We start from the raw sequence: 20,913 nt of genomic DNA, 5'->3' as shown, positions 1-20,913 counted from the left end.
CCAGGCATGTGAATCATTACGGGTTCCAGCGCCTCTCCGGTCGGAGGAAGTAGCGTCTCCAACCTGGAAGGTCACACGGCTCAACAGGAGCAACTCCAGCTGCTGAATGAGATCCAGATTTCAATGGCGGGCTTTGTGCGGACAAGCCGCAGCGTGCAGCCGTCATATAAAGGCCTCCATTGTAACAAAGTTTTATGGGGCACCTTCACAGATGTAACGTGGTGTCAGGCCAGTTGCAGATACTTGTGAGATCAATGGACAAGTGGACGGGGTTACGCCCTGGCAGGAGGAGTTTGAGTGGAAGCGGGTTTTAATTGAGGCGACCACTAGAACCAGGTCTTCGTTCCCCCTCTGAACGTCACGGACACATTTGGTTGCTTTTGTGATCCGCACTGGCTTCGACAAGAAAATTAAATGTAAGACAAAGATTAGCTTTAAGCTTTAATTTCCAGGTATTTAGATGTTCCAAGTTCTTACCCTGAAAGTTTTTGTACTTACTTTAAAAGAAGACTGGAAGAAGCTCCTCTGAAACAAACAGCAAAGTGATGTTTTAGTTGCCTGAATCAGACATAACCATGACAATGCGTTAGGGGCGTTGTAAACCGATACAAAGGAGGAATAATTTTCAACTAAACTTTTTTTTTTCTCTTCTAGTTCGAAAATCAGACGAGGAAATTTCAGAGATCCAAAAGTCAAAAGTTTGTGAGAAATTTTGAGATTAAGCTCTGAAATTTTCTAGAAAAGCCCAAAAACAAAACAAGACAATTTGTTCCTTAGTCTTTTATGATCCAAAGGAACTGGTCTTCACCAATCTTAAAAAAACAAACAAACTTTGGGACCTTCACAAAACAGTCTACAATTAGATTACAAGAATTTAAACAGCTTTTCTCCACCAGCTGAACAAAACACTGGGGCTAAAAAAACAAACAACTAAAAAAACAATCTAAAAAAACAAACAACTAGCTACTAGCTACTGTCAAATTTAGTTTTAATCATGTCATCATAGCAGTTATTAAACGGGATTCCAGTCATATTTTCATAAATGGACAAGGATTAGGTGAGGTTGTCATAATACAGACAGTGATCTCACTAAAGTTGCATGTTTCTGTGTGCTGGTTTCTTTTGAGTTGGGGTGCAATTATGTAATTGTGTTGCACTTCACCAATTTAAATAAGCAGTACATATACTAAACATGGGCTTAGCAATAAACCATATGAAAAAAAAGCTAAATATTGTTTGCCTGAAGCTGGTGAACGTTTGTACCTGCTACAGCAAGTGTCGCATACTTGAAATACCTGCTTAAGGCTTTTTGACTATCCCTTTGAATAAGTGTCCATGTTTTATTGCAGAAGCTTGATTTCACTCTGACAATATGAAATGGGAGATGTTTGATGCGTTCATGTACTATATTTTTTCAATTGTGTCATATTAAATGTTTTACATTTAAAAAAATTATAATTATGATTTCAATAACAGATTTTAAATATTTGTTTTAGGTAACTGCATGGCACAGCATTTGTAGAACCACATTCTTTTAATACAGGCTTGTTTTGGACACCATTTACTTAAAGAAAAAAAACCAACTGTTTGGAGGTCACTGGTGTCAGCGAAGGGCAGAAAGAAGTGTGATTTATATTCTTAAACTGCACACAGTATCTGCATCTAATCATCTTTTTTCTGTTTTTATTTTAAATTGATCAAGATAACATTACATCTAAATTTAAATTGTTAAAGTTTTTTCCGATAAATAGTAAACTATACGATAAATGCCCACAGTGATACTGTCCAGTGTCACTCCAGTGATCTCTCTGATGACCACAGAAAAGAGGCAGAGCTCATCTACTGACGCCTTAATCCTCTTGGTGTTGGTTGCTGGGTCATTTGCCGCATGTCTTCCCTTCTTTCATTCCCCTCCTTCCTGTCTAACTACTTTCAAATTAAGGCCAACAAAACCTTAAAACAAGAAAAAAGACGGCGCTCAGCTTCTGCTGTGACCTTCTGCTAAACATCCCACTATGCAGGATAAAGAATTACCAAGATGCATTTCTGCTCAAACGGATGCACAGGTGTACAGAAGAGAGTAGCATCACAGCGAGCCAAGTAGTTCCTCTGGGAGAGAATTTCAGAGTTTTTTAATTTTCTTTTGAGTGGAACACTTTCTCGTCTCATTACTCATACAATATACAGTATATCATGTTATTTATCCTTTTATATTATTCCCAGAAGTTTTAGTATGAGGGCTTTTTACACATTTTACACAGTGTGGAGAGGGCACTCTTTCTCTTCAGATTAAATCAGCAGAGTTTGAGAATAGGATGTTGGTTGTCACTCCAAACAGATCCTGAAGGTCAGGACACTTCACTGAATCGTAATCGATTTAAGACTCTCTTGCTTAATCTCTGAGTTTATGAATTCAGAGGGAAATTTATCAGAGCAAGTTTGAAGTCCTGACGATGATGTTTTGTTTTGCTTTTGTTGCGCGTTTTTTGGTTTGATCATTTATATTTTGAGTAGCCTAATTCTTCTTAAATGTCATCTGAGAATTATAATAATAATGATAAAAAAAAGTGTGCCGTCCGTTTCTCATTTGTGTCTGAGCTGTAATCCTATATGGAGAAAAACTGACATCAGGCAGCTTCTCACTGAGGAGAACTGCTTGTTATCGGAGCTGTTTTTGTTGTTCCAGCGGCGCTGGTCTCACTCCCCTGACGTCACGAATGTGTTGCACTCTGGGGATCATAGCAAAGCGCTCTACTTGATAACTGCTGGTCTCCTGGAGACCGGACGGCAGATCTGATGTTGTTTTGCTCCAGAATGGTGAACAACACATCAAGATTCTTGTCATCCACATGTTTGGATGCAGCGTTAGGATTAAAACAGTTCAGTCATATTTTACAGCTATGCCATTTCAAGACAGAGTTATGTTTTCGTCTTCCATCTTGCTTTGATTGCTTTTATCATTAGCCTGGATATTTCCGTTTATAATGTGCCTTACCTGAAAATCTGACCATATGGGAAGCAAGAGTTTAGGTGTTGAATTATTCACAGATTGTGGATCAGGTTGTGTCATGATAACACAGTGGAGAATAGGCCATAGATCACATCTGTCTGGAGTCTTATTATCAAATGTCTTATTCTTTCACAAGGCACAGGAGGTGCGATCCAGATACTGGATGTTATGTCAACCATGATTATTTTTATGTTGTTCTCTCTTAAATAAGAGAATAACATTGTGATAAATGACTTGGCTCACACAATGTTGAAAAAAGGCAGCCAGAGCGTTGGCTCCCACAGTAAGGTGGCTGTTTTTCCTACTCATCTGCTGGCTGGGCTTAAGCAACAACTCTTCATTCATTGACTAGATAAAGATGATTCTATTGCAATATGAAGTTTTGTTGAGCAATTGTGTAATTTAGATGAATGTAGTTGGTCTCCAGGATCTCGCAGACTGTTCAAACCTCTCTGGGTTGCTGCAGATGTAGAAATCCAAGCTTTTAATGTGAAAGTCTTCAGCGTTTTTGAGACACAGGTTCTTCCTATCACAAATGTACTGCTGCAAGCGTAGCTCTCCAACCGCACTAATTCCCTGTAAATAGGAGAGGTTTCTGCATCTCATTAATCAATTTCTGCATCTTTGTGGAGGAACAATCACCATGAATTAAGGCTGATTTTAAGGAAATCTTGCTGAATATTGCAAGACAGATATTTCTTAGGACATTGCTCATGAGCAACTAATAGAAAATTCACCTAATGTGGGCATTGAGGGAGTTATTGTTCATTCATCTGGTCAGCTATTAAATATGCTATTAAATATGTCATATGAAATGTGATATCCTGCCAAATATTACGTCAAACCGGTCTTTTGCAATTTCAGCATTGAAAACATCATCTTGTGTAGTATCTCTCTTCCTCCATCATGTCCTTTATTCTTTCCTTTGCTGTGTCTTCTCCCATTTCTCTGTTTTTATTAATTTCTTTCGTCTTGTATTCCGTCCACTTAAGATTAATGTAAAGGGCAGAGAAGTTTAGAAAGCTAAGTCTGGAACTTTTGCGGCACAACGTTATCCCCTGTACAAACATGGAATGGACCAATCACTCCAGCACTTACTCTGGCACCTTGTAAAAGTACTTGACAGCTTTTTTAAAACCGTTGTAAACCTTGATAAAAGAATCCAACCTTTGCCTAGTTAACCGCAGTTACATGTTCTGATTGCCTTGCAAAGATATATTTAAATGAATGGATGTTTTTTTCTCCTTATCTTAGGGACAAGTTGATGGTTGCATGTTGCTGCAAGAAGCAGTCCCTGAAGACGGCGAGTTTTATGTTGTTGCAGAAGGCTCCAGACTTACTCACGTGACCACCGCAAAAAGAGGCAGTGACGAGCGAACTCTTTGTTTCACCGTTCCAGGTGATTCCCTAAATCATCACTGGGTGACTCTCATTGTCTCTTTGACTGCCATTTTTGTAACTTGTTGTTTTGTTTTTCATCCACAGGTCATGATCGTGTGGAAGTTGTCTCTGTCACAGCCTACATCTCCACGAACAATGGAGTTTATCCTTATGAGTGTACAGCTGTCCTTGAATACTTTAGGAATACTGCGCAGGACGCAGCAGAGTACCTTAGTGGGGACTGGGACCAGCTTGACCCTCAGAGCTATCAGGAAGTCTTGAGGAGGTTTCCTTTGTTGGTGCAGGCAGCTGACCAGGAGATCTGTGGACAGTCAGACTTCAGAGAAATAGAGACTCAGCTCACAGGAAGTTCAGGTGATAATGTTGACCTGAAAAATCTGGATGAGACAATCACTCTGGCCCTGGCTAACATGGAATACCCCCAGCAGTGGAAAAACCCTGACAGGGAGCTAAGAGAAGGTAAAGCACGAGGTGGGGTCATACGGGCAAGTTTACAGACACTCCATGAGCTTCCTCCTGGCTGATGATGCTTTTTGACATCTCTGAAAACCCAGACGAGTTTGCACACTACATGGCAAAGACCATTTAAACTTCACTAAGTAAAATCCTGTTCATTAAGGTTGGATTAATTAGCTTCTAAAAGGGAAGATTTCAATAATTGTGTGTATATTTTTGCCCACCATCATTATTTTGTTCTATCTGGAGTTAAGGTGACATCACATTGTGTGAAAGAATAGTTACTGTAGAATTATGTTTCACTATTTTTAAACTAATGTAAAATATTAAGAGTTCAAACTTTAAACTGTCTCTAGTATTTTATGTCAACAGCTAGCATTGTTAGCCTGACTAATATTAATAAGAGACCTTATTAATGTTATATGCTTTATGCTTATTCCATAAAGAGTGTATGTCTTCAGTTTGACTGCAAGATTCTGAAAAGGCTGCTAACATTTACAAAAAGTTAAAAAAAATAAAACAGAAAATTATTAGCTGTTTTGTGCTTAAAACTATTAGTTAGCATTTTAACTCTAATAATGCACCAGCACCTATTCCAGATAAATGGATATATGGAATATTAAATATACATTGGAGTATTTTTAGATGTTAGCAAAACTCTAACTCTTCTAAATTGCGACCTAGCTCCTTTTAAACAAACCAGAGATCACCGCCGGGAAGAAAAAGCTCTACAGGCAGATGTAAGCCAACAAACTGAAATGTAGGACACAAAGAGCCCTTGTGTAGAGGAGTGTAAATATGGTCATAATTTGTTTAGAGAAAGCAAATGTCCGTGCAAAACACACACAAGGTGCAGATGCAAACTAACTGTTGCTGACTCGCCCATCCCCCACACGGACGGCCCCTCAGTTTGTTGTTTGCAGAAACAAAACTTTGACAATAACTTTCTTGTTGCTTGACCTTTTCATGAAGTCGTCGGGCATTATTGTCTCGTCACAGTTTGAGCAATTCACTGTTATAGAGCCCATGGGGCAATTCTTGTCATTTTGCAACTGTAGTGATAGTAGATTATCTTATTTTTCTTCTTTTTTACATTTCTGCACCGTGATAAAAACTCTAAAGACCCATATGATGTTCATCCTTTTGAAAATTGTCTCTGAGATCACAATTAAAAATTGAAAATAAATAAAATACCCCAAGTTGCTGTTGCTTTTTACCTATGCAGAGCATTAGCCAATCCAGAGCAGGTTGAAGTGTTTCTGCTGAGTCGAGAGGCCAATGTTTACAGTCCCTTATACTCCACTGATCAGCAGCCTTCAGGACACACACTCCAGGTGTGTGTTCAGTGAAACATCCAGTTTTTCTGGGTTGTAGTATTGCTGATTTACTGTTTGGAACTGACATATTTATGAGTCATTCATTCCTTGTATTTTCACACGTTATTACTACAGATTCCACACATGGACAGTGAATCACGTGTACAACTCAGTGAGTTGCACATAATCACTAGCGAAGATCATTTTGTGCCTTTACAGCACAAATGTCAGTGTATTTTTTATTGATTTATGCAATTCTCTTAAATACAAATAAGTTCAATAAAGAAAACAGTCAGTGAATGTTTGCAAAGTGTCAAAATGAGAACATTTGTAAGGCTTCCTACTGCTGAGATGATCTAAGCAGCTGTTGATGTACGAAAAATTCTAAATTTAGCTTAAATATAATTGATTTGATTCATTTGAATTCCTGTTTTGTCTTTTCTCTCCAGGTCATGAACATCATCACAGAGAAGCCCTTCTTCACCTTGCTGTCCGCTTGCATTTGGTCCACCTCACTCGCTTCTTAATTCACCAAACTGCAGGTCAAACATTGCAGAGCTTACCCAACGAGGAAAGGGAGACTCCGCTCCAGCTGGCCCAGGAGGACGGATTTGATTCCACCTTCGGGTACCTAGCAGTCTAATACTATGATTATCTTATGGAAATGTACTAATTTGTGGGACGATTACTGCATGCACATTTTCCTCATTGGAGAAATACACAATGCTGGAGTAAATATTTTTATTTTGCAAATCCCAGTTATATCCAGTTGAAAAAAGCCTGACTTTCTCATTGCTTACGTCTGTGCTTAGATAATAAGCAACACCTGAAAGGCTTCTCAAGCTGCAAAACAAGTACTGCTGTATACAGACTGTGAAAACGTCCAATGTAACGAGGCAGCGCTTCTCCCCAGGGCAGTAAGATCCCCACTGGGGGCTTTATGGGGCCAGCAGAGTGTAAACAGAATTTAGAAAAAAACACAGAAACTACATTTGTCAAGAACCAGCTGACCTGAGGAGATTTGAGCTGGAAAGTTAACTGTGGAAGAAGTAGAAAAAAACAAAAAACTTATATTTGCTCCTCGTTGCAGAGTTTTGGATGTTTTGAGAGGCAGAATGTATTCTGCAGTGTTTATTCTGCTAACAAAGCTACTGTACAGTTAGAAAGACTTTAACTGGAGATAAATATGATGTGAAAGACTAATATTGTACATTTCTGTTCCTAAGAAATATAATTTAGCAGCGATTAGCAAAGGTACTAAATGTCAAGAGCAAGTTAGATATTGCTTGTTTATAGCTACTCAGCATGAACTGACTTCATGTTAACTCAGTACTCTTGTTTGTTTGCTTTCTTTCTTTCCCCTCATCAGTCCCTCTGAGGCTCCCGTAGGCCCTCCTCTGGGTGTTTTCTGTCTGTGGGCTGACAGCGCCTGCATGCTGAGGTTTTGTCCAGGAACAGAGTCTGTTTTCCTCACTCTGCGACAGGCTCCCGTTGGCTGCCCCCAGGACGCCATTATGGTTCTCAGAGAAAAACTGAAAGACCACAGAATCTGCAGACAGGTGGGGTGAAACCGCAGGAAACACTATTAGTTTGATTCATTATTCTGACCTTGTGTTGTTTTTTTCTCCATAACTCCAGTATAGTACTGATGAATATGCCCATGGATATGTTTCATGGTTTATGACATAAAGCAACATGAACACATTGCTTTCTCACTAAGTATTTACATTCCTTGAGTATTTCCACATTTTGTAGCATTCCGACTACAACCCTAAGCGTAATTTCTTGGGATGTTTTTAAATGATCAGAGTGGAAAGGAATAGGATCTTCAAATATAATTTGACAATTGTGGTGTTCTGTTTACTCTCATACACTCCAATGAAATCCACAACAACTTACAGCCACTGTTAACCTACTTAGGAGAGCAATTACTTTGACATGTTTGTAGCTCACATACAAAACAAAGAAAAGCTTAAAAGCCAAAGCATTTAGCGTAATATTTATGGTCGTTTTACAACACAAATATTTGTTTCTGTTCAGATCAACAGTCTGAGAGGGAAACACAGGAAGTGTCACAAAAGTGAAGCTCATCTGAATGATCAAAGTAAGTGTTTTGTTTTTCCTTTTTGGTATTTTAAATGCGGTGAATAAGTTGTACAGTAGCTACTTAGCTGCATATAAAATGAAGCCGTTGTAGCTTTGAATAGAGTGAATTGAAGACTTCAATAAAAAAAAAAGCATTTTAAAGGTCTTGCAAATTCCACTTAATTAAATTTGCTGTTTATGAAGATGAATTATTTTTTTGATCTGAATTTTTCTTTTCCTTGGGTTTCTGTAGTTTAATGATATAAATCATACGTCTGTGATAAGCATGTGGTTTATTCCAAATAGAAATGTTTATCAAGACAAGAATTTGATGTATGTGGTGCTATGACTGCTGTGTCAAGAGTTTACCTAAAAAAAGTAAGAGATAGTTTTTGTGTAGTTTTCACAATAGTGCTATAAAATTTGGTGATAAGCCGCACCTCATTTAATCATATTTTCAAATTTACATATAAAAAATGGTAAAAGTCCGATTTTAATGTATTTTTTTTAGCATTGACTGAAATTCTTTGTGACAGCGATAAATCAAAATTCTTACCATGACAAGAAATGTTTCACAATAAATGTTAAATGATACAATACTTACCCTCACCCTCGAGCTATCTTGTTTTACATCATGTATTTGAGTGAAGTTTGAATTCAAGTCAACTCGTAGAAGAGACAATTGAAATAAAAGCCAAGTTCTGAAAATATTTGTCAAAGAGAGAAAAATAGAAATTGGAAAAAATCCAAGATTTACTCAGCTGTAATTCTTACATTCCTGACCCACTGGAGTATAACGTGTGTCTGGATGGATATAGTATCTAACAGTATAAGTCTAGGCTCACACTCGCTTTGGCGCTCATTCATTTTTAAAGCGGTTTATCAGCATCACTCTCCTGCGTTTAAGGTTCTCTGATGTGTGAACGTCCGCTTTCCTCTCGTAACTCCGTGCAGACCTTGGGAGACGGCGCTGTCGCTCCGACTAAATGAGTATTTGATTTGTTCCAACCTAATTATCAGAGGGCTCTAGATTAGTGCCAATAATCATTAGTTAATCATTAGCTTGTGTTTCCCACCGTCCCGTTCAGACGGCTGGCGGTGGGAAGCCTCTGCGTGGGTATGCGAGCACGAAGGCTTCACTGCAGAGCTGTAGGAAACGAACAACCGCAGATTCACTTGTGCAAACAGCGCGTTCTTTCAAACATCCATCATTTGCAGCCTGCAGAAACTAGGGAAAAAGAAAACAAAACACTTTTAACAAACTCCATAAAAGGAGACGTCCCTGTGCAGCATAAGTCAGAAAACGAGTCGATTGTTTCTGTTTTTTCCAAACTCCACCTCCTTCCTTGCGTGACATGCTCAGGGTGGTTTGGAAACCCACATAGAGAAAGATTTTTATCAGTTTTTTGGGTTTTTTTTTTCCTGTTTTAGTGGCTGGATCTTTCCCTGTAACTTGGGCCACTCTTTCTGGTTACCATAGAGTTGGCAGATGATGGTATCGACTCACATGGCAGGCAGGAAGTGTACTTCAGTATTGATCTTAACCCTGTGCCGACTTCTGCAGCTCTCCATTAATTCTCTTGAAATAACAACTTCTCGGCAGGGAGTGTGTGTTCTTTCTCAGGACCGGACGAACAAAACATCTCATTTGTTTCTTTTGGATTTATGGACTGAAGAGTCGAGAGAGAGCCTGATCTCGTTCTTTCCGCACAACCCGCTTTGTTTATTTTTAAGTGGAGGTGTTTTATTCAACACCTTTTGTTTCATGCTTTCTCTTTTGGTACAGGTGGGACCAAGGAGCTTCATGTAGATGGGAAAGACATGGTGGACAACGTGAGTATTCTTACAAAAAAAAGTCAATATTTTGCTTTTATAGTGCCTTGCAAGAGCTTTTTTTCCTCACAACAATTACACTTAAATCATTCATGGTTTTGAAAGATTTTACAAATAACTGTCAGAGAAGTTGTCTGTTCTTCAATGGACGATTGCTGAAAGCCAGTCATGCCTTCTGAAAACATCAGGCTTCATTCTTGCCAGTGATTCTTGCTTGGATTTAGGTGTGAACTTTGACTAGGTCATTCAGAAACAGCAATATGCTATTCCCTAAATTATTTGTTTGCAACCTTCCCAAGTGGCTCCTTGAACATAATCACTTTGGCTAAAGATGATAAAGAACCCACTGATGATTTTAAATACAGTTACATTAATAAATGCAGGTTTCAAAAGTTTTTTTAAAATTTTTTTTTGATGGAGTAATTGAATTAAATGCCCCACAACAGAATGACACAAAAAGAACCAGCATTATTATTTTATTTCTGTCTGACTTGTATTTTGTCTAGAAACTACAAATATTCTTTGCACCACTTTCCACAGAAGAAAATGTAGTATCCCTTTTTGGGCAAAAGTTGTATGTTTTTTATTAAAATCCCCAAATTGAAGTAAAATGATGTTTCTTTTAGAAAAGGTAGATATTTATTGAAAGATGTGGTTGTCTTTTCCCAAGGTCATGTAGCCTTAGCGGCTCTAAACTGGCTTTATTTAGCAGCCCTAAATCGATAACTATGACCACTATCAGTAGGTAATACGTCTGACAGAGTGAACTCCACCCAGAACCACGCTGCATTCTGGAGGATGTAGGCTGCATTCTGGAGGATGTAGGCAGAGGACAGGCTTTCGCTGCTCAACCTCTGATGATGTTGGTGGGATCAACCCATTCACTCTTTGGTTACCTAGCAACAACCTGTTGAGTGGTTGCACAGCAGCAGTTTCAGGTTTCACCAGCGCTCCTCATAAAAGCAGCAGTTTCTCAGCCCTGTCCGATGATGCGTTTAGGGGTTTGGGTGACGTTAGCTTCCCTGGATCAGTGAAAGTTTTGGACGTTGGCCACAAAGAGTCCGAGTCGACCAGCGTGAATATGAACACGGTACCACAATGTTTATTTGTAGAAAGTTTGAGAAAATCCTGAACTATTATGCAGCAATGTGTTTTGGTTTATACGATGATGTTTGAGGTTGTAATTTAGCAAAATACAGAAAAAATGACACATACTTGCTCTGAACAGTGTGTTTAAATTCTTTTATATCTTTTGTGTGCCTTTGTGTTCCTTCCTTTTTAAGGTTTTTGACGATCCGACGACGTTGTTTTTAATCGATACCGACAGCGAAGAGGAAAACTCGTCATCACTGCCCGGTAATTCTTCCTCCTTCTACTCCTGGTTTAGATGTATTCATCCCATTTTACTACAACATCCCAAACATCCCATCTCTGTCTGAAATGACGAACAGCTAAGCCCGAAAAGAACACAACAAAATTTTTGTGGCTGCAGAGAACAGTGGGGGTTTAGGAACAGCACACCATCACCAGCTGGAATCCTGTTTTATTTTAGGACTGGCGCGATGTGCAACCGGACTTCTGTTTCAAATCACATCCCTAGAAATCAATAGTTGTTGTTTTGCAGACGCACAGAGGGATACGCTCCAGCCTGACTTGCAGTGGTTGGTGGGAGGTTTCTTTCAGTGAATCTGGAAGCCCGTTCTGGTTGTGTCCCGCCTGCTCGGACTCCACAACGAGTCATTTTCGAGAGTCCAGGAATCTGCCCCATCACCGGGACAAAGACGGGAATGGGGTCAGGCTCGTCCCCCTCAGAATCAGTCTGACCTGGGTGTCTCGTCCTCTCTTCCCCCTCTACGCTGCCCCAGAGTTGTCACCCTGCCATCCCCTGCCCCCAGCTTCCCCGATTAGTCAGAAGATCTGTCAGCACGAAGAAACAAGAGTTGGAATGTTAATAAGCTAAAATGCTTAAAAAGCCTCATAGTTAAGACATGTTTACTTTAGGATAGAGTTTTTTCTTTTTTTAAGTTAAAATACCTTTGTGTGCTGTCATCCAAATGCTTTAGTCAGAATTGCATCTACGCGAGGCGGCCAGAGTTATTGTTTCCTTCCAAATCTGCTAGGATGATCATAATAGTTCCTCCAGTTTCGCCGACATAACTCAGCGCCTGTCGGTTATTGTTGGAGCGAAGCGCTGTGACGTTCTGTCTACCAGCAGAGACCAATCTGTCACCAGCCTTCGGGTTGGAAGGAGGGAAGGTTTTCATGTCTCTGCTTGTGGTTGTATTTAAACACAAAAGCAGGAGGATGAAGACGCAGCGCTTTGCAAACTTTCCTCACGTTTTCTCAAGCTGCGAGCAAAAGACGTTGCATGCATATTAGAACGTCACGTGAAATATTCAGGATTCTGAAGTTTTTTATTTTTGTGTTCAGGGAAACAGCATGCTGTGTAAGAAACACAAAGCCTGTGATTTTGGCAGATTCACCTGTGTGATTTAAAGGGACAAGTTAATTGTGGAACTTTGATGTTTTGCAACATCAAACGGCTGCATTTAAAGTGAAAGATACCCAGAGAAAATCTACTGCTGAAAAGTTTGTTTTTGATGAGCAGTTTAAATCTTCAACTCATAAAATCAAGCCAAGGCTTTCTTTAACCTTAAGAAGTGATAAAATACGTCATTTCAACTGTTTTCTCAAAAACCACACATCACTAATGTCTAAGCATTTTTTTTTCATTAAAACAGCAGCACTATTTATGAATTTGTTCTTTTTATTAACTTAAATGTCATACTTTCTGCATGAGATGATCCAGAATAGTCATTGTGTTCCTACGTCTGCGCCAACAGTGATAATCAAGATGCATTTTTTTATTGTGGCAGTCATTTTGTTTCTGAACCAAAGTTCTTGAGCTTAAACGTGCCTGACTTTATTGTTTATTTCTAAAGGACTATTGGAGTCGGCACATCCAGCTATAAAGAGACATTAGACGACCGTCTCGTTCAGTTACACAAACAAAACTTGCACACAGAAGCTGTTTTCCTTCTACTTTACACATTGAAGCTTTTAATGAGAAAGCGTCTGACTAAAGACTGTCATGGAGAGCTGAGCTTTGACACGTTGCATCAAATGCATAAATGACCAAATTCCACTTCTGTGTATTTCATGCTTTTCACATGTAAGATTCAGTGGTTTCTGAAATCTTTTCATACCAGGAACAGGCTTTATTGTGATAGACCAACATAAACTTGCATGTAATTTAAAGGCTGAAATAAAGGGAAACACTGTTTTCCTTTTTTTTTTTTTTTTGCAAATAAGAAAGAAGATTAATGAAATGTTACTTTTAATTCTAATGCAAAAACGGAAACACTTCATTTGAAGCGGTGTGCATGAGACTGACGTGATCCTGTAATAAACTTCACAAATGTTTATCATTGTTGTCATTTGGTTAAATAACAACTAAATGGAACTTCATGACAACAATCATAGAGATTCATGAAGACTCCTTCATGTTCATGACAGATGTTACCACTTCAAATAAAGTGTTACTGCAAAAACTCTCATTACCTTACAATGGTCCAGTCTAATTTCCAATCTAACTCATGGGCAACAGCATACAAATTCACACCACACTTCAGATTTTAACTTATAGAAATATGTAAAAAATAATTAAAAAAAAGAAGATTCACCCTTTGCTTCAAAATTATGCGCTGCTTTCTATATTACTTAAAATGTTGTGGCTGTAGCACGGAAAAATGCGGATTTAAAGGAGCGTCGCACTGCTTTGCAAATGGGAGAAATTAAGGACAGGACTGGATCTAAAACATCTGCGCCAGCGTGTTTAAACTCCAGTGTCTTCACTGTGTGAGAGAAGCAAAGAGGAAATGCCTCTGAGATGCCCAGGATTTCCTTTACATTAGTGCAGCCTTGGCTGGTTCAGACATCAAAGACTGGGTGGAAAGCGCACTCATCAAGCCGGGCAATTTTCCACGCTGTTATTCTGCCAATCCTGCTGATATGCTGCAGCAGCACATGTACTTACAGCCTGTGCAAGCACCGCTCTACTCAGTCACAGAAATACTTGGAGCCTCTTTGGCATTGTTCTGATTTGGATAATTGTGTCTCTGCGTTATTTTGAAGGTTAGGATTTCATGTGCGGAACAAGAAACGGTCTTCGAGACGCCGTTTGTTGTGTGTTTAATCGTTTACCCATCGTTTATTTTAATAAAACGATGTTGGCTCTCCGTTGTTTTGTTACATGAGTCACAGGAAAGAAGGAGTGTAGGAAGTTCATTTTTACCAGTTTCTGAAATGGATAGAAGTCAGGCTGAAAGTTTTTTTTTTCTTTTTTTTTTCCTCCCACTCTATCGAAAGCATTTTTTTTCCCACTGCATAAGTCTTGTTCTGGCCAGCTCTTTGTGATTGGTTTTAAAAACAAAGGTTTGATTTAGTATTTCAAAAAATAATCTTCTCTCAATTTGCAAATCGTTAGATGACATTATAAGGAGTCCAATAACCTAAAATAGTTCCTTTAGGCATTTACAGATTTACAACATTTCCAGCAGACTCATAAAATTCTGATGTTTTTCATTACTTATGCTTCCTGAATTGACAAAACTGGCATGTCCAAAAATATTACGTAATCTTTATTTACAGTAGTCAGAAAACAAATTTCTTATAGAAGGAATATATTATCCTATTATTTCTTTGACAATTGCTGTGAAATAAATCATTATGTTTGTTCCAGTTTTTGTGCTTCTTTTTTTTTTTCTTCTTAGATTAAGAGGCTTTAGTTTCTTTCTTTTTATTGAGAAAAATTAATTTTCCTCAGTGGGAAAACTTGGCAGCAAAGTAACAGACAAATGGAGCTAAAATATAAGAATAAAAAAACAAGGACAAATTTAAACGTAAAAAAAACAAAAATACTGTAAGCCTACAGTCATCGGAAATAGCTTGGCTGACTCGGATTTAAAGGAACTGGGCCGGTTGATTAAAAAAATGCCCACAATGTGCTTGTAATATAATGTAATATGCTGAAGTTTATCGCTTTTATCACTCTACGCACATCATTTGCTGTTGGCTGGCCTCTGACCGTTTCATATGTGAAGAGTGAGCAGAAACATTAAGCAGATGTATCGCAGCGAAGGGGCCCGACTCAGTGAAAGTCAATGTAATCCAACTTATTTTTCACCAAACACATGGGGCCTGTCGGCGAGGATGATGTGTCGAGGTTTTTACAAAAACAATCCTTTAAAGGTCAAATGGGAGTAGGTATGCAGCAGCTCATCGCATTTTCCTTTCTTCTCTCTGAGCCTTGACATTTGTGCATAGAGAGAGTGATGCGTTGTGGTTTGAAAAAGCAGAAAAAAGACAGAAGAAAATCCTGAACCAGAGTAAAGCATGGGATAATACGGGCCAGGAGAAAGTAAATATATCTTAATAGTCCTGCATTGTGACATGTTGATAATCGGTTCTCTGAGTTTGGCGTTTCTGTGTGTGTTATTAACTTTTTTCCCCTGGATTATTTGTCGTATTACTTTAGATTACTCTGAAAGCTGCGGTCTCTAACCTGACATCTTCGTATCTGGCTAAGGTTTTGATGAATTGTTAGAATTTTAAAGTCATTTCTCACCAGGCAGTCTGGTAATAAATCCTTCGGCTCTATAAAGACAACAGTCTGGCATTGTTAAAAAAATAAATAAATTAAAAAAAAAAGACAAATATATGGGGAAGATTTAGCAGACCACATTGGAAGCGTAATGAGATTTTTGCTGTGTGTGTTTGTCTTAGTAAATGGGCGCCCCGGACGGGACAGAGAAGTTCAGAACCAGTTCAGCCAGCGGGCTTCGGACCCTTTACTCTCCGTTGTCAACGACTCAGATCAGCAGACTCAGGTTGTACATTTTCTTTTTAAATTAATCCAATCCTCAACTTTTTTAAACCCTTTTTTTTCCTACTCTTAACTTCAGGCTTGTGAAGAGGACATTAAGCTAAAAATAGATGATGTGACGCGTGACAGCACAGGGACTGATGGCGGCCTGTGGGACCTTCTTCTTGCGACCGACACCCCTCCGCCTCGACCCCGCTGTGAAGATCTCCTCCCTGGGTCCGTTTCTCTCACACCAGTAGATCGGGCCCTCACCAGGTTGAGCTGTCGCAGCCCGCCATTGGAAACCTGCGACATCAGGTGTTACATTTTCCTTTGTTGAAGTCTCTATGTGCCAGTGTTCCTACTTTTATGACGGACTTATAATGTTTTTACCCTCCCCACCACGCAGCCTGGTGGCCCTGGAGGTGGACAGTGAGGAAGAAGCTCCGGGGCCAAAGTCTCTGCTTTCCCGGCTGTTTTCAGATGTTGGTAGAAGCGAAGAGAAGAAGGAAACGCCGCATCCAGCTCCCGATCTCACTTGCACTCGGAGCCAGTCGGCCTCGGCGTGCGAACCCATCTCCAAAGTAAAATTAGCGGTCGTCCTTTCGCAAACATTTCTTTTCACGCCTGTCATATATTTATTTTTGCCTCGATTTGTTTTTTTTGCCGTGTAGGATTTGAGTGAGGACGGCGTTCGACTTCGCTCCTATTCCTACTCGTACTCCAAGTTCTGTCCTAGTCGCAACCCCAGGGACAACCACACGCCGGAAGGTAGCCCTGGTCGGTACAACTCAGTCCGCTTAACACCCAGAGCATTTCAGTCTAACACACGACTAATTTTCCTGATATTTTCTTCCACTAATGAAATAATCTTACATGTTGTGTTAATTTGTGAGCTACTGTCTTAACACTAATATAAGGTACAGTCATGTTCACACAGTTGTTGGACAGAGCAGCTTGACGGGGGTTGATATAAAATATCCATTTTGCTTCAAAATGCAGGACACTTAAACACCACATTTTCTAAAAAGAAATATAAATTTGTCAAATGACACAAACCCTGCCGAGTATCTCTGTGCTGGAACCCGACTGTACTGTTCACGCTGATAGTTTGCACCCTCCTCCTGCAGTGGTTGTGTTAGCCGCCTTCTGTGCACTGTGTCCTGCAGATGGCGTTCTCCACAGCGTCAGCCACAGCCGATCTCTCCTTCAGGCGCTCTCTCTGTCTAAATCCACCCTGTCTCTGTCTCTGCTCCACCCGGGCAGTAAGTACTGGATGCATGCAGCCGCCGCACCACACCCAGCACTTCTCTGAGAGCATTTCTACTCGTGTGTGAGTGTGTGTAGGTGAGGCTGAGCGTTTGGGAATGCAAGGATACAACATGTACAGATGAAAAGTTATGGAAATAAGAATTTACGTTTCTAGCGAGCAGAACTGTGAGGTTATTATTATTTTATTTTCACTTTTGGGCTTCCTGCCTCATTTTAGGTACAGTAATCCTTTTGCCAAAAGTTTTAAAATCTGCAAAACAAACTAATTTAGATGGTAAAAAGGAGAATAAGGTGACAATCAAGCCAATATTTTCTTTAACGGTTTAAATAATAACTCTTGTTTAAACGTGAGTTTATGTCGATATTTGAATTCTGTGAATAGCTTTATTTCGACTTTTAGTTCATTCTAATCTTAAAAAACTTAAAGACAGAATTTAAAAAATGCCTCTTTTTAACTTAAATGACAATCTAACATGAAATTAAATCCATGTGAGTAAAAGCTCCCTTTACAAGTGTTTAGATGAATTGAAATTAATGAAGTACTTTGTCATAGTTGTTTTGCTATTTCCTTGTAATCTGGGAGAATTGATGATAAAACGCAGTTTCAGCTTTAATATTTATTGTTCACGTTTTGATGAAGTTGTCACAAGAAGTTCAGACAGTTTGTTTGCCTTTGTCACAAACACAAACGTTAAACGCTGAAAGTTGTTGAGTCTTTCCTATTATTATTATTGGTGTTTTTGCAGCTTTTCTTTTTGTTGTCCATCAAAGACAGCTTCTCTTCTTGTATCTCTCCACAGAACAAAGAGCCTCCAGCATTTCAGAACAGCCCAATGATAAAAGGTATTAAAGTTTTATACCGGACTCTTGTTTTTCTTCCTTTGCAGTTTCAATGAATATCTTGATATATCTTGAATTTTTTTCTATCTTTTTTTTACATTCTGTCACAGTGCATGTGGTAGATCAAAACAAAGTGGAGCACAGTTGTCATTTATTAGTTATTTTAATTTAAAAAAACTTCGCAAGACTCGGCAAACACTCATTGGTCTGTTTTCAAATGGATTCCATAGTAGTTCTGGTTGTATGTTTTGGAAAACATACAACAGGTGAACTCCTGCCTCAGGTATTTTGCAGCCTCTAATAGGTTTTTATCAAAGATTGCCTTGTATTTACTGATATTTATCTGCTTCCACCTTCCCTTCAACTATGATCCTGAAGCATGATGCTTTTCTTACAGGAGGAGATGGTTTAACTTGTGGCTTCTGGCTAAAATAAAACGACTTCATTATGAACACTTTACATTCACTTCATCATTTAGATCCTGTTCCAACACAATCAAAGTCAAATATTTCATTGACTGTTCCATTTTTCTCCATGATAACTACTGAGTCTTAGAGGAAGACATCAGACCGGCTGTAAATCGCACAGATAAACTTTAATATTTTACAAGCAGTGTCTGTTGCCTTTATATTCCGATGAATTCAGTGTGTCCGTGTGTTTTCCAGAGAGGTTAGGTTCCGTAAGCGCGCCCAGTCCGCTGACGATGATGGCAGCACTGAGCTGGCAGAGTCGCTGCAGCATCTCACCCTGTCTGAGTTTCTCAAAGAGTATGTGTACGGGACCGACCTCTGTTGACCTCTCCCTGACTGTCCCACAGCTGAAAATACTAACCACAAAACAAAACTGGTAGCTCCTTCCCCATCTGGCTCCAAACGGCGCAAGAGCAACTTGAGCTCCCACTGACTGTAGCATGCACAGGTGTCTTTGTCCGTTTTAAATGTTTTTAGCCTTTACCTCTGCTTTTAACTCTTACTCTCGCTCACGTCACAGCAGTGCAGAAGTGGAAAACCTTTTTCTTACATTTCACTTACTAACAGAAAGGATTCTTGAGATGTTTACATGTCGTTGCTTTGACTCTCCTGGAATGCTCTGCTCCGAAACGCATCCGATTTGAGAACGAACCTTTGCTCCTTAAAGTGACCGGATACATTTCATTTGCCTGGAGATTTATCTCAAAAACCAGCCTGTTCTGCTTGCTTTTGTCATTTTCTTTACTTCCCAGGAAGAAGAAGAAAACGAAATGTGACAGTTTTGAGTCTGCTTTCTGAAAATCATCCACTCTGTATCTGGAATTGCAAAACTTTAGGACCTTTTTTTGTGCAGGATTGAAGAAGAGGAGTTGGAGAAGTGCAGCATTCCAACCAAGACAGAGTCAGAGAAGTATAAAGTCATTCGCACATTCAGCTTTCTGAAGAACAGGATGTCCAGCACACGCAACAAGAACAAGGTAAAACCAACAAACTGCAGATTTCCAACTAGAGATGCACATTGGAGCAGCACCAATGTTGTCTTTAAGGCTAAGTTTTTGTGGCTGTTGAGAAAAACAGGTCAGACTGCAGGACCTGGAACTAAGCAGGAGTTCCAGGTACTGCTTACCTGGAACTTTACAGCTAAAAGTATGAAACCATAACAGTATGGTTCAATACTTTTAGCTGTTATCATTATAAGAATTGTGGTTTATTATGACATCAATAAAGCAGCAATAATTTTGCTGCTTGAAATTTCTTCCTCACACTTGGTTCCATGTGATTATCAATAAATATTAATCGATTTGAAGCCTTACAAAATAATTCTGGTTTTGAGTGCTAAAGTTAAACTACAAAACAGTGTAAATAGTTTATGAGGATGATGTTTATTTTTAGAGCCATTTACTGCACATACTAATAATAAAAATTTTAAACTTTTTTTTCATCTTAAGTTGTTCAAATAAATCCCACAAAATGTATCGATCCACCTTGAACTCAACATTACCTGTCATTTCTGTAACGTGATCCTAACACTATTATGGAGTGTTTTTGGAACAATAACACTGTACTGAGTAAAATAAATCCCACTTTCAGTCTCAGTTTTAGTCTCAACAAAGATGCTGAAGCTTTACAATTCCAGCTCTGGTCTCTGGTATGAACTGTGCGATTGTCTTTTGGCTTTCGAGGAGACTCAACCAGGAAACAGTTCTGGGAATAACTCAAGGTCAGAGCGACAGACCAAACATGGTGTCCGGCCTCTTCCCTTTCAATGATTAACCCGCGGTTGTTGAGTCAGCACAGGGACTGGAAACCCTCCCCGATGTCAATCTGTTGTTTACTCTTTGGTCTGCTTCCGAGTCCAAGGATTTTTCTTACAGCTTGGAGGGAGGCGGGAATTGCTTCCATGCTTTTTTTTTTTTTTTTTTTTTTTTTACCTTGGGCTTGAGGTATATTTAACGCGTGAAATCGAAACTGTAGAAGACATTCTCCGAAGATCGTCTTTAATGCAACTGTTACACCGTAGATTTTGGTGTAATTATCTGTACGGTTTGGCTGCTGACACCTATGTCTTTGGTGTGGCTTTCGAAGGGAAAAGGGAAGGACAGAGAAGCCAAGGATAGGCACCTGAATGGCCACTGGTTTGGAACGGGTCCCTGTTTAGGTCCCACGCTGTGTGTGGTGTGTGACAAACCGGCTTCTGGAAAGGACCTTCTGCACTGCTCAGGTGGGTGGAAGGTGAACTCAAACGCACAGGAGTCATCCGACTGAAATCATCAGTGATTTGTTCCTCCCTCAGGTTGCACTGCTATTGTCCATAAGAGCTGTAAGGAGTCTGTTCCACCGTGCTTGAAGGTTGTCCGCTTTTTATTT

The 20,913-nt window shown here is 39.4% G+C and overlaps 1 protein-coding gene across 7 annotated transcripts in view; it reads left to right on the top strand.

Moving 5' to 3' along the window:
• The window catches only part of arhgef28a (Rho guanine nucleotide exchange factor (GEF) 28a), a 45,240-nt gene that overhangs the window by 5,215 nt on the left and 19,112 nt on the right, over positions 1 to 20,913 (top strand). Inside the window, exons 3-19 of one of the 7 annotated variants that reach the window (XM_055052355.1) lie at positions 4,265 to 4,409; positions 4,496 to 4,870; positions 6,633 to 6,810; positions 7,553 to 7,742; positions 8,224 to 8,287; positions 10,055 to 10,101; positions 11,385 to 11,457; positions 15,886 to 15,989; positions 16,065 to 16,282; positions 16,374 to 16,548; positions 16,639 to 16,735; positions 17,134 to 17,229; positions 18,037 to 18,079; positions 18,742 to 18,843; positions 19,400 to 19,523; positions 20,632 to 20,767; positions 20,840 to 20,895. In XM_055052355.1, coding sequence (XP_054908330.1) covers positions 4,265 to 4,409; positions 4,496 to 4,870; positions 6,633 to 6,810; positions 7,553 to 7,742; positions 8,224 to 8,287; positions 10,055 to 10,101; positions 11,385 to 11,457; positions 15,886 to 15,989; positions 16,065 to 16,282; positions 16,374 to 16,548; positions 16,639 to 16,735; positions 17,134 to 17,229; positions 18,037 to 18,079; positions 18,742 to 18,843; positions 19,400 to 19,523; positions 20,632 to 20,767; positions 20,840 to 20,895 — 2,223 coding nt within the window. Of the gene's footprint in view, positions 1 to 4,264; positions 4,410 to 4,495; positions 4,871 to 6,632; positions 6,811 to 7,552; positions 7,743 to 8,223; positions 8,288 to 10,054; positions 10,102 to 11,384; positions 11,458 to 15,885; positions 15,990 to 16,064; positions 16,283 to 16,373; positions 16,549 to 16,638; positions 16,745 to 17,133; positions 17,230 to 18,036; positions 18,080 to 18,741; positions 18,844 to 19,399; positions 19,524 to 20,631; positions 20,768 to 20,839; positions 20,896 to 20,913 lie in introns of all 7 variants that reach the window. The other 6 variants (XM_055052354.1, XM_055052358.1, XM_055052356.1 and 3 more) reach the window with 6 other exon arrangements.

This window comes from Poeciliopsis prolifica, unplaced genomic scaffold (assembly GCF_027474105.1).
Source record: "Poeciliopsis prolifica strain line A6 unplaced genomic scaffold, Auburn_PproV2 SCAFFOLD035, whole genome shotgun sequence".
Lineage (NCBI taxonomy): Eukaryota > Metazoa > Chordata > Actinopteri > Cyprinodontiformes > Poeciliidae > Poeciliopsis > Poeciliopsis prolifica.
This window is presented reverse-complemented; position numbering and strand designations above follow the sequence as displayed.